At 46.4% G+C, this 491-nt stretch overlaps 1 protein-coding gene across 1 annotated transcript in view; it reads left to right on the forward strand.

Moving 5' to 3' along the window:
• ZNHIT3 (zinc finger, HIT-type containing 3) overlaps positions 1 to 491 on the forward strand; it is a 24,029-nt gene that overhangs the window by 20,583 nt on the left and 2,955 nt on the right. Inside the window, exon 4 of the mRNA XM_006756168.2 lies at positions 375 to 458. Coding sequence (XP_006756231.1) covers positions 375 to 458 — 84 coding nt within the window. The remainder of the gene's footprint in view (positions 1 to 374; positions 459 to 491) is intronic.

A 491-nucleotide genomic window follows, 5' to 3' on the forward strand; every position in this document is an offset into this window, starting at 1 on the left:
CAGGCTGTACCTGTGTATGCCCAATGGCACAAGCACATGCAAATTTGATATCTGAAATTCCTGAGAGAATAGTTTGATGCTAATTGAAGTCAGTGTGCCACTTAAACATAATGAAAGCCCTGTGATACTAGGCAAGGCAAGGAGGGATCCGGACAGGTCCTAGGGGTCCATAAGTTGTTTTTCCAGGTTCAGGGTTGCTTGTTTTTGCTACTTTCCCTTGATCTGATCTCTCACTTCCTCTGCGTCCATCTCTACCCCCACCCACATCCCTTCCTCCATCCATATGCTTCCCACCTCGATGCTGGCTTGTGGGGAGGTGTAGCCTTGTCACTAAAATGGAGGCGATGTGCTCCTGGTGTTTGTGTGTCTTTCAGACCAGTGCAATACCGAAACTCGTCTTGTTGAGGAAAAAGTATCAGCTTTTACTGCAAGAACTATAAAGCCCGAGGAAAACAAAGGTGGGTTAGTTGGCTTCAAAAAAACACACCTAG

Source organism: Myotis davidii, unplaced genomic scaffold (genome assembly GCF_000327345.1).
Source record: "Myotis davidii unplaced genomic scaffold, ASM32734v1 scaffold993, whole genome shotgun sequence".
NCBI classification, from domain to species: domain Eukaryota; kingdom Metazoa; phylum Chordata; class Mammalia; order Chiroptera; family Vespertilionidae; genus Myotis; species Myotis davidii.